The sequence below is a fragment of the Corvus hawaiiensis genome, chromosome 5 (assembly GCF_020740725.1).
Source record: "Corvus hawaiiensis isolate bCorHaw1 chromosome 5, bCorHaw1.pri.cur, whole genome shotgun sequence".
NCBI lineage: Eukaryota > Metazoa > Chordata > Aves > Passeriformes > Corvidae > Corvus > Corvus hawaiiensis.
Window position 1 is genome coordinate 33,617,206 of NC_063217.1, and position 14,565 is coordinate 33,631,770.

At 43.3% G+C, this 14,565-nt stretch overlaps 1 protein-coding gene across 2 annotated transcripts in view; it reads left to right on the forward strand.

The window, feature by feature from the left end:
- IRF2 (interferon regulatory factor 2) overlaps nt 1-12,746 on the forward strand; it is a 40,332-nt gene extending 27,586 nt beyond the window's left edge. For both annotated transcript variants that reach the window (XM_048303953.1, XM_048303954.1), the window contains 4 exons: nt 2,106-2,217; nt 5,078-5,242; nt 10,275-10,321; nt 11,678-12,746. In XM_048303953.1, the coding sequence (XP_048159910.1) occupies nt 2,106-2,217; nt 5,078-5,242; nt 10,275-10,321; nt 11,678-11,989 (636 nt within the window). In that variant the 3' untranslated portion in view covers nt 11,990-12,746. The remainder of the gene's footprint in view (nt 1-2,105; nt 2,218-5,077; nt 5,243-10,274; nt 10,322-11,677) is intronic.
- The last annotated feature ends 1,819 nt before the right edge of the window (nt 12,747-14,565 follow it).

The following is a 14,565-nucleotide window of genomic DNA, read 5'->3' on the forward strand; positions in this document are numbered from 1 at the left end:
AAATCTCTTTTAGTGGAGCCCAGTGGGAGGCTACTCCATGGTTTGCCTGGTAACTGCAATGGGGTGATAGCAGCAGAGGGAGAAGCTGAGAATCGGAGCAGAGATCTGCAAAGGGACTTCAGCATAGCAAGAGCCTTTCAGTGAACTTCCCATTGTTGCTACTGCTGGACCCTGTGGGCACTCACAGCAATTACTAGTGGGTTGAGCTTGAGCAGGGTGCTCAGGGCACTCACTGCTTGTCCCTGTGGATGTGAGTCCTGGACCTTACCAAATCCCTGCTCCACATTAGCAGAGGTGCAAGCAAGTCTCCCACCCCACAGATAGGTCTCCTATCACTGGGCTTTTGGGCAAGCAGTGTCTGTCATTATAATTCATTAAATTCATTAAAATTGTCAATAATGGGAAGGAAATGGAAATATCAGAGCAGCCCAGATACAACCAGTCTCTTTCTTTTGAAACAAAGGACTGAACTGAGGTCTAGTTCCTACTTTATGCTAGATGTATCCTTTTGACCATGCAGCTCTACATTGAGAGACATTTTTTAAATCTTAGTGACAGCTTTCCCCATGCATTTAGCTTAAGCTAGACATCTGGACACTGAACATTTAGGTGATGTAACACCAACTGTGCCAGCATCCAAGTCTCTTTCTGGATCTGGCACCACCACCTGAGTTCCAAGACGCCTATTTGTTTCTGGAGCTTGAAAGGGGCTACTAAATAAACTTCTCTGTAATCAGCCTCAGTAAAGTTGAGCAAGTGCTGCATGCACAGTGTTTCTATGGGGGCTGTTTTGTTTGCTGTGTTGCACAACACCAGATACTCAGGGCTCCAGTGTGCAGCTCTAACCTATCTCTGCGGTCGTGATCCTCAATGGATCAATAGCAGCTAATTTTATCTTTTCCAGTTCTCCAAGTCTTTGACCTGTGGGCCAGCACAACTGGTGCAACTCCTCAAAGACCTAGTTTCCATTAACACTTAACTTTGCACCCTTCTGATGTGCCATGGGACGTTGGGACAGGGTGCATGTTTGCCTTGCTTTAGTATCTGGGAAGGTTCTTGTATTGAAGTGACAGTTCTTTTAGAGTAGATCACAATCACAGCATGTGACATCCAGAAAAAAATCTGTCACAGTGCCCCCAGTATTTTGTCCCAAAGATAACAGTTCATATGGTTAGCACTGGGATGGGCTGGCACCACAGGTCCTGAGGCTCACCTTTGCCCTGCCTTTGATGAAATGCTTTAGAGCCGTGAAAATGAGCACAGCATGGACAGCTCTGCACCTCTCTGCAGGTGTCTCTGGCTCAGCAAGTGGGGGACAACTTGCAGCCTTGCAGGGCTGGCAGAGTAAGAACAAAAGACTTTAGACATTGTAACCAATAAACCTGTGAGAGAGTCAATACCAGGCTGGAAGTTGCACGTGTAGAATAATCCTTTTAAAAAAATCCTGAGTTTATGGAATTAATTTTTTTGGTGTCTACTCTGAAGGGATTTTTTTTAGATTCCCACTTGGGTGTACCAGGCTTACAGAGATGCATCTTGTAGAAAGCTCGGTCTGTGTAGAACAGGTGGTGTTTTCCCAATGCTGTTGCCCTGTGGTAATGTTTATGATGTGATCTAAAAGGCTGTATTTAGTGTAAACACTTTGGTTTGCTTTCAGGCTTGCTGTAGAGAAAAATTAAGGCTAGAATTTAGTAATTGCTGTACAGAAACTAAGGCTTCCTTTCAGAAGGTGCAAAGAGATAGAGCTTATTTGGAAGGGACTGAGGAGGAATATTAAATAGACTACCATTTTAAAGCAGTGTTTCTTCCTTGTTTGTTTCAAATGTTAATCTCTTGTAGTAAATAGCTTACTACTTCCTTGCTCTCAGAAGGATTATTCTAAATTTGAAAATTAAAAAGAGCTGTCATTTCAAAGCACAAGATACGGAAATGAAGTTTTCGCGAGCTTCTCTCAGAGAAATATTCATTCTAAGACAGTGTCTTGCAAAGAGCAGGGGGTATATGGCAGGCAGAAGTGATGGGATTTATTACCACCTCAGAACAAAGAGATGAACTGTCTCCTAAAATAAAGCAATGCTGACCCAACTGTACTGTTTTCATTCTAGCAAGAGCCAGTTGAATCATCTTTTGGGATTAATGGGCTAAATGATGTAACTTCTGACTATTTCCTGTCCTCCAGTATAAAAAATGAAGTTGACAGTACAGTGAACTTTGTAGGTAAGTACTCCTATGCTTTTTTTACACACACAGGTGACTTCAAAAACCCTTCTGGTCTGCAGACTTATCTTTCCATCAGCATCTTGCACTTCAAGGAATGCCACAGTTGCAGTAAGGTAGACCCATTTTTCAGTAGCCTAGGCCATGCAAGATTGTGGTTGCAGGTCAGCCCCATCACCTTGCAGAGACAGTGAGCAGTACTGTGGCAGTGTGGTGGTTCCCTTGACAGTAAAGCACTTACAGACACTCTAAGTTGGCATTTCACGATGTGGACTTATTCCACAGGGTAGTCCTCAGCCATGAGGAGACTGTAGTCAATGTCGTGTGGGAGATAAACTGCAGTCAGATGGCAGTTTCCCATTGCTTAAAGCAGAGCTTTGTATAGAATACCATTTTATTTGGAAGTTCAAACCAGCAGGCAAAATGTAGAAAGTTGGTTCTTTTTACTGACACCTCAGTAGCAGAGGTAGTTTTTAACATCACTGAGCTAACAAAAAGGATCATTGAAGACTGCATTTAGAAACCAGTACATTAGAAATGAGCTGTCATCTCAACATGTGAATAATTGGTCCTCAGTAGAATAATTGGACTGGGTTTTGACAGGTGTTTTTTGGCTGAGATTGTCATTGCAGCAAGACCTCCTAGTAATATGACCCACATACCATTTTGTCTCGAATTCCACTTTTAAATATGACAAATATGTTAGTATTCTGCTTGGAGAGATGGCAGAAATCATGTACAGTGACTATTTTTGATCCCCATTTCTTAGGTCACAGGGCTTTGCATAGTCATTCCCCTGAAGTACTTGTGTGGCTGAGAAGTTTGTGAGTAGTTTTGCTCTATTTATGCCAGTTCATTTAATAGGGTGTTGCTTTGTAAGAGTATTAGAGCATGCTTGTTGCTCCTCCTGTTATAATTTGAAGGAGTAGCACCGTAGTGCTATCAGTGCTTCCAGTTCACTGACTGAGGATTGAGTAGGGAACTGTCATCTAGTGTTGTTTAATTATTGAGATGTGAGGTGTGCTGCTTATCCAGACTGGAGAAAGAAGTGGTTATTTAGGTTGCAGAAAGGATTTTAATGTAAACAGGGAGGAAAAGGTATACTAGAATTGTTCTGCAGAAAGATGGGTAATCAGCAAGAGGGGATGAAAGACAAACAGCACCCTGCAGAGTTTCTGACATACATGCAGCTCACTGGAAGCTGTGGCATATTGCCCAAGTGAGCAGTAGTTTTTGCTGTGTATTTTATCTCTCAGGGTGGGTAAGAATTTGTCAGGTATTGAGGAAAAAGATAAAATAGTGCAGATGACCTGCTCATACCCTGAGTGGGTTGCGCAATATTGGTCTCTCCCAGATAAAAAATTAACTGTGTGTGCTCTTGCACCACTCTCACCACACTCAGTAAAAAGCTGGTTTTTCAGAACCAGGAAAGGTGAAATAAAGGGGAAACAGAATATCTGAAACATAACTGTAGTAATTGTAGTGATTCAACTTTTAAAAAGTCTATCTGGTATGCATGTAATCTTCTTTATGCTAGCATTCTTTCTTAAAAGACACATCTAAGTTTTGGAGACTTTCCGGTGGTTACCTGGCACTTCACAAAGCAAAATAATATGCAGCTTTTCCCTGAGAAAAATACCTGTCGCTTTTCTTTTTCAAAAAGCCCTGTCTTAAGATAGAATGCAGGAGTGGATTGTGTGTATAGACATGTGCATTCTTGTTTATTTATCTTAGTTCATGCAGGAATAGATGCTATCTTTTGACTTTTTCAAATTTAATAATTAATATACTCAGGTTACTTAACCTTAAGAATTGCAAGATCTATTGTATTTCATTGCTTACATGTTTTCCCCCTAATGGGTCAAGAAAAAAATTGACTGTTTGACCAATACAGCATTGTGTTTGCACAGAGTTTAGCCTTATGTTCCTTTTGAAGCTTTATGTTCAGTGAAAGAGTATCTATAGTCTTTCTCTTGGATAACCATGGTTTCAGGTTAGATATCCTCCGAGATGGCTCCATCTCTGTGCATTCTTCTGATCTAACTCACGGTGTTCAGTTCTGTACGGGATTAATGCATTTGTCATGTGTTCATGCTACTGAGATTAAAGGAAGAGTTGTACAAGACAGAGGAAATTATGTCAAGCAGCTTCAGAGAAGTGAGATTCTGGCTTTCACCATACTTCTGCTTTGCTCAGTAATTTTTTTGTACCTTGGTTTGTCAACCTTTTTCAAAAGATTGTTGTGTGGAGTAACTAATGCCTGCAAAGCATTTCAGGACCCTTGGAAAGCATCCATGGTTGCTTCACTTTGTACAAATAAGTCATGGTCCTTAGATATTAGATTTCATTGGTATTTTAGTATTAAATACCATGTGCCTGAGGGAATAGGAAACCCCTCTGTTAATAACAAACTGAACTGTAGCTTTCTGTCACAGACCATGTGGATTACAGGTACAACTGTGATATGCTATCTAGCATCGATGGCATTGCGAGGGTCAGTGAGAATAGGTATCTAACTGGAGCAGAAATTTTTCATAGATTCATGTCATATGTACTCCAGAATCCCACAATGTTTTGCTTGATCCCGTGGCCAGGTTTTTGCATGCCAGTTCTGGTCTTCTGTTGTATAGTTTACATGAGAGCATTCAGAGGCCATGGGATGTTGGCAGCTTGAGGATCACAGATTTCCTTTAGAACATGGAAACTTATACTCACTGAAAGCAGGTGGTGGGCATGGAAAAAAGTACTGAGACTATTGAAGACTCAGTCAGATACCAAGCAGGCTCCATGGGCAGACTCTTAGAGATTCAATAGGGTCGAGATATTGTCAGTAATCAATTTTGTTGTTTCTAACCCAAAGTTGTAGGACAGCCACACCTTGATGGCAGCAGTGAGGAGCAGGTGATAGTTGCCAATCCTCCTGATGTTTGTCAGGTCGTAGAAGTGACAACAGAAAGTGATGAACAGCCCCTCAGCATGAGCCAGCTGTACCCTCTACAAATCTCCCCTGTCTCATCCTATGCAGGTAAGCAACTTGGCATTTCTTTACACTCCTTTTTCTGGAAATGTTTGGAAGATATTGGGGGAAGGAGGGCTCTTCCAGGGTAGCTAACAAAGATTCAGGAATGTGTACTCATCTGCCTTCTGAATTGTTAATGAAACTCAAAAGCACACAGTCCTCTGCTCATTTCCTTGAGAAACAAATTGACAGATCTGAGGTTGGTAAATGTGAGCTGAGGGTTTTAGCCTGTGAGTAATGGAAAAAGAACTTTTTTAGATATAATGCAGAGGTCTTCTAGAAGGAGATTTTCAATGGTACAAATGACATGCCCCTGCCTTACTAAAGATTAAAGGTCTTTTTTGCTCTGTGTTTACTCAGTGTCTAACACAGTGTGCAGTGCTAAAGGCTGCACTAATGGTACACACGCAGATATGGAGCTGAGGGCCCAGGGGTAGTGGATCTGTCTTGTTGCAGATTAGAACAGCCATATAGTGACTGATAACAAGTGATCTTGCAAGCAGCAGAGCTGTGGACATCTGGCTTCCAACGTCTGCCTCCCATCTGGATTCTCTGATACCCAAAAAGAGGATGAGATAACAGGCTTTCCCCTGCCCCCAGTGAGGGTGGTTATGGTTTCTCTTTTCATCTAGCTCCTTCTTTTCATATAACTGTTAGGAAGTTAAGAGTCTTTGGCACTCATTTATTCCTTATCCAAGTCTGACAGTGTGTTCAGAAGTTTTTAGGGGAGAGCAGACTCAAATGTACATGCAGACGTGCTATATAGAGTCTCCACAATCATATAAGCCTTATTTCATAGGAAGCAGGACAAAGCCACATTTGAAAGTAGAAAAAGTTTCAGATCCACCTGTCCTTTCTGTTTTAACATGGTGCTAGTTTGCAAGCCTTAGGAGACTGGGTAGAAACACAAATGTCATCTTTTAAGGCAAATTTAAGTATAAATTGTTCTCCATGCATTTTATTATTTTACACATGGTTTTTGCCTTTGACTTATTAGACTGAAATTACTTCCAGACATATTTTTATAAAGTATGTATTTAGTAATTTTTATCTTTGGGACTAAGTGAATGATGTTCTTTTGGATAGTCTCCACTGTTAATCTCACATGTTGATAAATGGTTATGCTTTCCAGTGTGTTTAGTCTGCAGTAACCAAAGCATTCAGAAGACTTATGCAAAGCATAAGGCAGGGATATATGACAGTACTTAAATTTATTAGCAGCAGGGAGACAAGCACCTTTGAAACATTTTTCCTCTTTACAAATATGTCTTGGAAAACTTTTCCATCTACACAATCATTACAATGATGGAATCTTTTAACTTCAGCTATAGAATGTAAATTCTTGAAATGCAAACAGGAGTCATTGTCTTGGTCTGGAACTCATGGTGGTTTTTTGGACTGGAATGATAGAGAAGGGTGGTCTGGTAACCACCTTGACAAGAGCAAATCATGACCTACCTGCCCTAAGGTCATTGCAACCAGCCGGCATCAGGAAAATGAAGGATGACTGAAGTACTTCTGCTACTCCCTCATGCTGTCTTAGTACCTTGGCGGCCTTCAGCTGTCCTTAACTTATACCCAGACCTGCTAGCCCAAAACTCACATAACAGAATTTCATTCCACTGACATGCTTTTGAGTGCATCTCAAGGCGGCTCTTGATGATCCTGGCTGCTGTAGCTAGAGGCCAGAAAGAGGTGGAGTACTGCAAGGGTCTGTCCTGGGACAAGTCTTATTTAATATATCAATGAGGAGACGTGTTTGTGAACTTGACAGGTGACACCAAATAGGGCACACCAGTTGCTATGTTTGAGGACAGAGCCATCATCCAGAGAGTCCTGGAGAGATTGCAGGAATGGGTCAGAAGAAACCTTATGAAATTTAGCAAGGGCACTTATGAAGTCCTGTGCGTAGGAAGGAAGAGTTCTTTGCAGCAATAGTGGCTGGGGCCTATAGTATGGAGAGCAGGTCTGCAGAAAGGTGGGTAGGCAGTGAGCTGAGCATGAGACACTAGGGCATCTCAGCCACGGAGAAGGCCACCAGTTTTCAGGAACATGGCCAGTAGATCTAGGGAAGTGATTATCATCTCTACACAGGACTAGATGCACTACTTTCAAAGTACTGCATCCAGTCTTGAGCTCCCCAGTCCAAGAAATTTACAAACAAACTAGAGCAAGGGCAGAGAAGGGCTACGCAGGGTATGGGCTCTCACTCTGTGAGAAGATAGAAGGACTGGGGCTTGTTCAGCCTGGAGAAGAGATGGGTTTGAGGACTTCATAGCAGGCATCCCTGCCTCTATCACAGGGATGTTTCCACAAGGCAGAGCCAGGCTCTTCACAGCAGTGCATGGTACGAGGATGAGAAACAGCAGGCTAAATTGAAACAAGAAAACTCGGGACAGCTGGATATAGGAAAAAATATCACCTGTTTCACCACAAGGACAGTCAGGCAGTGGAGCAGGATACTCAGAAAGATTGTGCTGCCTCCATCCTCAGAAGTTTTCAAGACCTGTAGGGATAAGGCCTCCAGCAACCTGATCTAGTCCTGTAGCTGCCTCTGCCTTGAGCAAGAGGTTGGGCTGTAGACCTCCTGAGGTCCCTTGTAGCCTGAATTGTTCTATGAACCACTCTTTTTTTTAAGGATGTATTTGCCCTTGAGGTCGGAGCGAGGACAGGAGTCTGTGTTAGAGCCCTGAAATTTCTAGGACACTCTTGTGACTATTTCTGCTCTGTCTTGCTCCACACAGACCTTATAGAACCACAGGAACCTTGGCCCTGTGCTTGTGGGTTTGCTCTGTCAGGTGCCCCTGGCTGAATGGCAGGAAAAAGTATCACCATAACAGCTGTGCAGGAACAGTTAGTTGAGCTCTTCTAAAACAACAACCAACAAAAGTAGCCAGCTATATCAGCTGTCCTACATAAATCTGGTTTATTTCAAAGGAACTCTGGTTCCTTTCTGAGGTTACTCAGGCAAATGATGTGAGTCGCCCATGTGAGTTTTTCATATTTCCACTGATGTCTATGAAATCCGCTGGTTTTTAGTACTGAGGCTGTTGTGAGCCGCCTGTTGTGTTTGACACTGATTCAAATACCCTTCTTGATAAAAATAGCCTCTCTAACTTTCCATGCCTGAGTGGCCAGCTTCCCTGGCTTTGCTAACTACAGTGCTATCTCTTGCTCAGCATTTTGTTATGTATGAACACCAAGGATAGATTCCTTTTCAGCTGCATCACTCTGTTTTTGTTGTGACGTGCTTCTTCATGTCAAGGAATATCTGTTGCTTCTCTCTGTGTGGATTCCTTCTATTGGTTCTATCTTCAGGGCCATTTCTACTTTGTGTGAATTAATTTTTCCTCTCCTCCCCCCAGGATGGCTTAATTAGCCAGCTTAGTCACATTGGCACATCTTTCTCTGCCTGGATCAGTGAATGAGAAGGCCTGCAATGCATTAACTGCACAGAGCATTGCAGTTAGATTTAGTGTTTTGGACTGTTCCTCTGCTGCACACTGCAGTGGAGACTCTGACACAGGAGAGGTGCTGGCTTTGGAAGCAGCAGTCTGGAGAAACTGGGCTGCAGTAGAAGGACTTCGGGTACAGTTTAGATCCTGGGGTCTGAAAGAGCGATTCAGCCCATTGGTTTACAGCCTTCTGCCTAAACCTAATGCTTAGCCAAGTCTTGAGAAAATGGCAAGGTACTGCCAGTCTCTCTGAAGATCTGCAGGGCACAATCCATGAGGCATAATCCATGCACTCTTAGCGCTCTAGTTATGTCCAGTGCAGAACATGAGGTTGGTCTCTGGGAAGGCAGGGTTGCAGGGCCTGTGCAAAGCAGTTTGCATGGACTAAAATGCATGACACAGAGCTGAGAGTGAAAGATGGGCTTCAGAGCTGTCTTGCCTGCTATGATAATTCATCACATCATTCCTTGAATTGTGTGATTTCTGTGTTCCTTGTGGATGAGCCGTATCTGTGCAGCTCTGCTGTGAGGGTTGGAGTGTTGTTATCCTGATAGATGCCTGGGGTTATCCTCCCAGGAAAAAAGACACAATGGTTCAAAACCCCACAAGCTGAAGGGAACCTGAAATTCAGGCCTCCACTGGGTTGGTCTCAGCAACCAGTGGCTATGCTGAAGGCACCAGCCATCGCTGCAGACTGAAAAGAGGGGTGGGTTTGTGTCCTGTCTCAGATATATCTGAGGCACAGCAGTCTGAACCACCCACCATGCCTGACCCTCAGACAGTAGGAGACCTGTCTTCAGACACATGTAGGCTTGAAAATACAGTAAAAATTCCTGGATTTCAGGCTCTTCTGCAAGGGAGGGATGCAGCTGCAGGAGGATGGCTGTCACACTGGAACTGTGCCCCTGTATTTGTGCTCTGGTTGAATTGATGAGGGTGAGGGAGGCCATGTGCAGTGGGGGGAGGTGATGGAGCTGGAGACTGTAGTATTGCCACTTGCTCAAGTGGAGAGTGAAGGGTTGAGAAATAGGCTGGAGAGTGATAGCAAAAGCAAAACTATACCAACTGTACCAGAGTATATCAACAGTAATAAAGACCCAGAAGTGACAACAAGCTCTTGAGGTGGCAGGTTGAGATAACAGTTCATGAAACAAAACCACATTTATCTCCTCTAGGATGGAGTTGTTACTGATTTTGCAGGGAGATAAAGATTTGGACAGAACTTTGTCCATTGCAGGGCCTGGAGCGGCTGTAGAGGGGCAAGGGAGAGGGGGCATCCCCTGCTTGCTGGAGATTCTGCCCAGAAAGCACAAATCCACTTCTTCCCTCTCCATTGCTGTCTGTTACAGGATATAGTCATGTTAACTGTGATAACCATGTGCATTTACCCTAGTTGTTCAAGGCAGCTGTGCTGTCTTGCCCTGCTGTGGCAGGGTCTCCATGCTTCTCCATTGTTTTCTGGTTGTTTGACTTGACTTTGTTTGCTTCCACTTGTTGGATGTACATCAGGCCTCTTGAGCTGGAATTTGTTACTATAGATAGAATAGCATGAGTTTCATTTTTGTTTCTATTTTGCTTGACAGAAAGTGAAACAACTGACAGCATTCCAAGCGATGAAGAAAATGCAGAGGTAGGTGCTTTCTGGATTTTTAGCAGTCTGGGCCAAGGTCTCAAGATCTGTGTCCTGAGATATTTTTCCCCCTTCTCCATTTGCAATTCTGTCTACCAGTGGAATATTCATTTTGGTAATAGCTGGGGGAGAAAAGCAGATCAGGAAGGTTCAGGGGATACAGATATTTGGATGATCATCACAGAATTAATATCTACAAATTCATTTCTCCTCATCTGTCCAAACTACAAGATTAATTTGCATAATAAGATGTTCTGCAAAGCCATCAACAGTGCCAGCTAGTTTGCTAATATGATGCATTGGCATTGCTGGGTAGCAAGTATTTTATCTTGGTTGAAAACTTGTTCACTTTGTTTTCCTTAAATGGCACCTGATCTCATATAATTGGAGGAAATGCTTACACATGTGACTGAAACAAAGCTTGAATGTTTGAGGTATGTGGGGCAGAAGGCTTTCCTGTGCGGTCAGTTGGGTATTGCTAGGTGAAAGGAATCCATGGGGAAAATAACCTGAGCTACACATACAAAAACACCACTTGCCTTTTATTTTGGGGCTGCCATCAAGTGACCAGACCTACCGATCCCCATGTGTACTTAGAGGCCAAGGGAAGCTCACTGAGGGCTCTTGGATGCCCTGTGCTCCAGCTGCATTTTTACATAAGGCCTTTTGCAAAGGTCTCTCCTGCTGTGTCTCCTGCTGAAAGCTCTCTGAATGCTCCTTCTTGGAGGATCACCCTGGAGGCTGTGCATCTGTATAATGACACGGCTGACCCACCTGGTCTCTCATGCCTTGGCTGGGGTGGAACTGCAAGTAGTGACTCCACAGACCTCCTTTGACAGAACACGCAGTATCTGTGGTGGGCAAACAACAGGATGCTCATCTTCCCTTGGTGAACTTCCTCCCTGTGATGAGGGATGCTCCATCAAGTGATAGTGGTTTCCCAGCAGCCTCACCTGTATTGCTAGTTTGAGTAGTGTTGGGTCTCTGTGCCTGCCTCTTGGCAGGAAGATGCTCTCTCTGGTAACAGAGGAGACACTACCATTTGGAGTTCTAAATGTCTGCATCCATTTTTTGTCTCTGGCATACTGGGAATAAGGCCTTATTTTCCATTCAGAAGAGCAGGTAGTGCCTCCTGAGTGCTGGAGAGACAGCAAGAGTTAAGCACATGACTTCAGAAAAGAAGAAATGGCTGAGAGCAAAGACATTCTAAGGCAGTGGCTAGAGGCTCAGGCTCTTAGAGATGGGGTAATTTCTGTGGAATTTGTGGATATTTCTATCTTCGTCTTGTTACTTGGAGTACTTCACAAAATTGTGTTCACTCATAAAGTCTTCCCTTCTTTCTTCCCCCATTTCTAGGGACGACTTCATTGGCAGAAAAAAAACATTGAAGGCAAACAGTATCTCAGCAATCTAGGAATGAGGAACACTTCTCATATGCTTCCCAGCATGGCAACTTTTGTAGCCAACAAGCCTGACCTCCAAGTCACCATCAAAGAAGAAAGCTGCCCACTGCCTTACAATAGCTCCTGGCCTCCTTTCCCAGACATCCCTCTGCCACAAGTAGTGTCCACAGCCTCCACAAGCAGCAGCCAGCCAGACCGTGAGACACGGGCCAGCGTCATCAAGAAAACATCAGACATCACCCAGTCGAGAGTCAAGAGCTGCTAAGCCTTTGACAGTGTGTTTTTTTAGCTTTGTTTTGTTTGGTTTTGTATTTTACGTTTCTCTAAGAGAGGTTCATCCCTTGACGCACACAAGACAAATCCGAAGGTAAAGCCTTGGCAATATAGAACATTGCTGTGTCCGACTCCAGTGTCGGAGTGTTTTTAACTCAGGACTCCAGCCATCAGTATGTATACCTGAACCCATATTTCCAAGGTTGCTACATAGGAAAACAACCCAAGAACTTTGGCCCACTCACAGGTTCCAGTGTTTCATAAGAGGACCAACTGACCACAAGGGAAGTGGTGCTGCTGCGCTTCTTGCTGTCAAGGCTGTGATGGAACTGAAAGCCTCAGAATGGGAGAGAAAATGTGAACTAGCTGGAATATTTTTAAATAAAGAAAAATTTATTGTGAATATTGTACATAGTGCAGTACTAGCAAAGTTGCAGTCTGCTTCTGCACCTTATTAAGAAAGCACTTACAAAAGGCCTTTTATTACCTTGCTCTACTTAATGGCACATTGAAGGTCCCTCTCCACCTGTATTCCTTTCCAAGGCTATTCTTACTAAAGTGTCTTTAAAGAATAGAGGAAAGGAAAGGAAGTTAAAACTTTCCATGTGGATTTCATATGTTCTGAGACTGCTTTCATCATGTTTGTTTCTAATCTGCTATGCTTGAATGCCGCGTGGTACAATAGGAAAAAAAAAGAAACTTATTACAGAGATATTATGCAAATTCCCAGATTTAAAAAAGAAGAAAAATACTCTAATTCTAACCAGAGCAAGCTTTTTTATTTTTTATACAGGGGAATATTTTATTCAAAGTAAAATTCTAAAGTGAATATAATTTTTTTTAATCTTTTCTACAGCAAAATTTATAATTTTAAGATTCAGTCCTTGGTTATCAGCAGTTATGACATTCTTGTGGCACATTTTTTTTTTAATTTTGTAAAGGTGAAATAGCTTTTATGAGCTCATGTAGCAATCAGATTATCCTGTGGATTGATAATAAATATGGTATATAGTTAAATTTTTAATAATCCTCTTGCTTGTCTCTCATTTTTAATCTTTCAGAAGTCCCAGATGGCATGGGTTTGATAGGTGAATGTGACCTCTCAGAGTGAGCAATTAGCTTAAGCTGCCTTTACAATTTCTGGAGCACCCATCCAACAGGATGGGAAGTACTGTGCTTGAGGCAGCTCAAGGTAGAAAGAGCAACTAGAACTTAAAGGTGACTTACTCAAGCTTGGCCTCAAATGTAGAGGTTGGGAGTTGGGGCACCTCTTCAACTGTTATTCCATGGGCTGGGTTTTGAACAAGTCACCTCATGGAAGGGATCTCATCATAATCCATCCCCCACCCAATGCAAGCTCAGCTGTACTTCCTCCATTTCTCATAGATCTCCATGTGGCTTGCTTGCAGCTTCCTTGCCTGGAAAAATATCTTTTTGCAGTTTCAACCAATTAATGAAATGAATCAGAAATCAAATAAGCATTGTCCAGAGCTTTCAACATTACTACATGATGGCAAGTTCTGATTCCTGGAAAGCTGTAGAGTATCTGAATAAGGGTGCACAATGACTTGCATGGTTGTGATGGTGGGCAGGCTGTGTCCATTGCAAAGTGCTGTGCACTTTGGGCTGGCACAGGTGGAGAGCACTCACCCTCTTGCAGTTTTTTAAGCTGTTGGATGTGACACAGACTGGTTCAGGTATGTAAAACGTGGACACAGAGTGCCCTTCAGATGTGATTACCTTTCTCATACCAACCTGGCAGGTGTGTGAGCTGAGAGCAGTGTATATTGGGCTGATGAGCAATAGCATGCACAAAAATGACCGTGTCACAGGGAGATGTGCTAGCTGGCTATTGAAAAGGGAAAGTAAACAGAAGAATTTTGCTGTGTTCTTAACCTGATCCTATAGGTCTAAGTTTCATCACAGGTCTGTGTGAAACTTGTAATTTTGTCACCCACTGCCCGGTGGCCTGGGAAGACAAGGTTAGAGATGGAAGGAAGAGGAATGCCCAAGCAGTATTTGGAGTGGGACTAAAAACTTGCAAGGGTAAAATTATGTACGTAAACTTTTTGGTTTCTGTCCCTTTCATTTGGTTGTGCATTTACCTTTCCAGGGGCTCCAGTGCTGGCGCTGAGGCTGAGCCAACAGCAAAAGTTAGCGCTGAGGGAAACAGAAAGCTTGGTTGTGTGGAGCTGGGAAGTATCATGCAATATAAATGAAGTGCTGGTCCTTATCTCCTCCTCTGAGGATTATTTAGTCTGTAGACAGAGAGAGTCTCTTGCCCCTGGCCTGGGTTTAGCACTGAGTGTTTAGGCCAAGGGAAAGCCCAGAAGTAGGGTTATGGGGGGGGCTCTGAAGCATCTTAGGAAGTAAACAGAGTTGCCTCCAGGCTTCTGCTTTCCTAGAGGCAGGGCTGCTATTTCAGGTCCATGAAGGCTTGCTCTCTCCTCACCGTTCATACTGGCCACGTGAAGCACGGGCGCATATCTGCAGGCCTGGAGGCAAGCAGCCATGTCCTGTCCATTACGTACTGTGAGGGGCAGTGGGTTTTCCTCCTTCCTAGGAGCA